Source organism: Hipposideros armiger, unplaced genomic scaffold, assembly GCF_001890085.2.
Source record: "Hipposideros armiger isolate ML-2016 unplaced genomic scaffold, ASM189008v1 scaffold_4805, whole genome shotgun sequence".
Classification (NCBI taxonomy): domain Eukaryota; kingdom Metazoa; phylum Chordata; class Mammalia; order Chiroptera; family Hipposideridae; genus Hipposideros; species Hipposideros armiger.
Genome location: NW_017735929.1, coordinates 1 through 1,510, shown reverse-complemented (window position 1 = coordinate 1,510; position 1,510 = coordinate 1). Strand labels below are relative to the sequence as shown.

Genomic DNA, 1,510 nt, shown 5'->3' with positions numbered 1-1,510 from the left:
CCAGAGCAACAAGTGGGGTCACCCACGGGGCTACCGTATCCAGACGCTCAGTTTTGCTGGGGATCCTCTGCCCCAAAACAGCTCCATGGAGAGAGCCTTCAGCTGGGGGAGGTGAGTGGCAGGGGATTTGGGGGAAGGGGGGTGTCACAGAGACAGGGGTTGGGGGGTGGGGGGTGTCATGGAGATGAGAGTTGAGAAGGAAGAACTGGGAGGGGCAACTCAATTTAAATTCAAACTCTATGTGAGGTGAGATAAGAGGTCCAGAGGATTTCCTGGTTATCAAAAGACACACGCAGTGGGCAAGTAAGTTCTCCTGGTGGAGGACTGAAGCTCAGGGCTGAGAACTCTTGTCTCTTTTGCATGGGGGAGGGGCCATGCTGTGAGATGGCAGGGGGGATAAACAGGAAGACCTGGGAAAGGGATGGAGGACTTACCAGGGTGGCGTCAGAGCCACGGTGTGAATGAGATAAGACAGCTGAGGTCTATGTGCTCAGCTCCCTTCCATTATAATCAGGCAGCAGGATGGGCTTAGTGACCACAGAGGCCTGATCAGTGCCTCCCTAGGTACCAGCTGGCTGTGACCCAGCGGAAGGAGGAGGAGCCCAGCAGCACCAGCATCTACAATCAGAATGACCCTTGGGCCCCCACCGTGGACTTCACCGACTTCATCAATAATGAGACCATTGCTGGAGAGGTCAGCTGATTATGCCTGGGCCAAGGGAGGTGGGTGGGGGCACAAAGATGAGCCCCACCTTGTCTTGGGGATCCCTAAAAAATGTCTGGCCTCCTCAGGAGCTGTTTCTTGCCTTCTGTTCTTTCATGGATCTGATCATTACTTCTTGAGGGAATCTTCCCAAACTGGGGGTTCTTTTGCAGTTGCTGGCTGAGGCCCCGGGCTATCCTCGAGACCCTACAGCCCCCTAAGTCTCTGCTTTGTGGACTGAGTCCTTTTTAGGCCGTAGGACTCAAGGAGGGCTGGAAGTCACCAGGGAAGACCACATCTCTTGTATCTAAAGCTCATTCCTGGGATGACCACTAGAGGATTAATTTCTGAATGGTGGTTTCTTCTGTATCCCAAGCCCTGATCTTCCCTCCTCCATCCTCCTTCCCTCAGTTATAGTTTGGGGCTCTTGGGAAGTGAAGGGGAGAGGAGCTGAAGTAGCCTGTGTCGTTACCATTCCCTTCAAGGGGGGGAGGCCAATAGAGATGTGATGGGAAATGTCAGAGATGGAAGACACAGGCTGGTACAGGGAGGCGGGTGTTGATCCCAATATGAATGTGAAATTGACTATGCTTTGACTTCTGGATTAGTAAAAAAAACACATTTAAAGACTTATAATCCTTTTGAGGGAAGGTGTACTGGCCTGGCAAATCCTTACATATAAGACTATTGTAGGAGGCAAACATATCCTTAGCAAAGCCAGGCCTCATGATCCTCTCCCTTCTCCCCTGCTAGGACTTGGTGGCCTGGGTGACAGCCGGTTTCCTGCACATCCCACATGCAGAGGAC

At 52.4% G+C, this 1,510-nt stretch overlaps 1 protein-coding gene across 1 annotated transcript; it reads left to right on the top strand.

Moving 5' to 3' along the window:
* Window positions 1-4: 4 nt before the first annotated feature.
* On the top strand, window positions 5-1,507 carry LOC109378845 (membrane primary amine oxidase-like; the record flags this gene model as incomplete). Its single annotated transcript, XM_019635108.1, has 3 exons — window positions 5-111; window positions 565-694; window positions 1,457-1,507. Coding segments are annotated over 3 exons (288 nt in total), but the record flags the coding sequence as incomplete, so codon positions are not given.
* Between the last annotated feature and the right edge of the window lie 3 nt (window positions 1,508-1,510).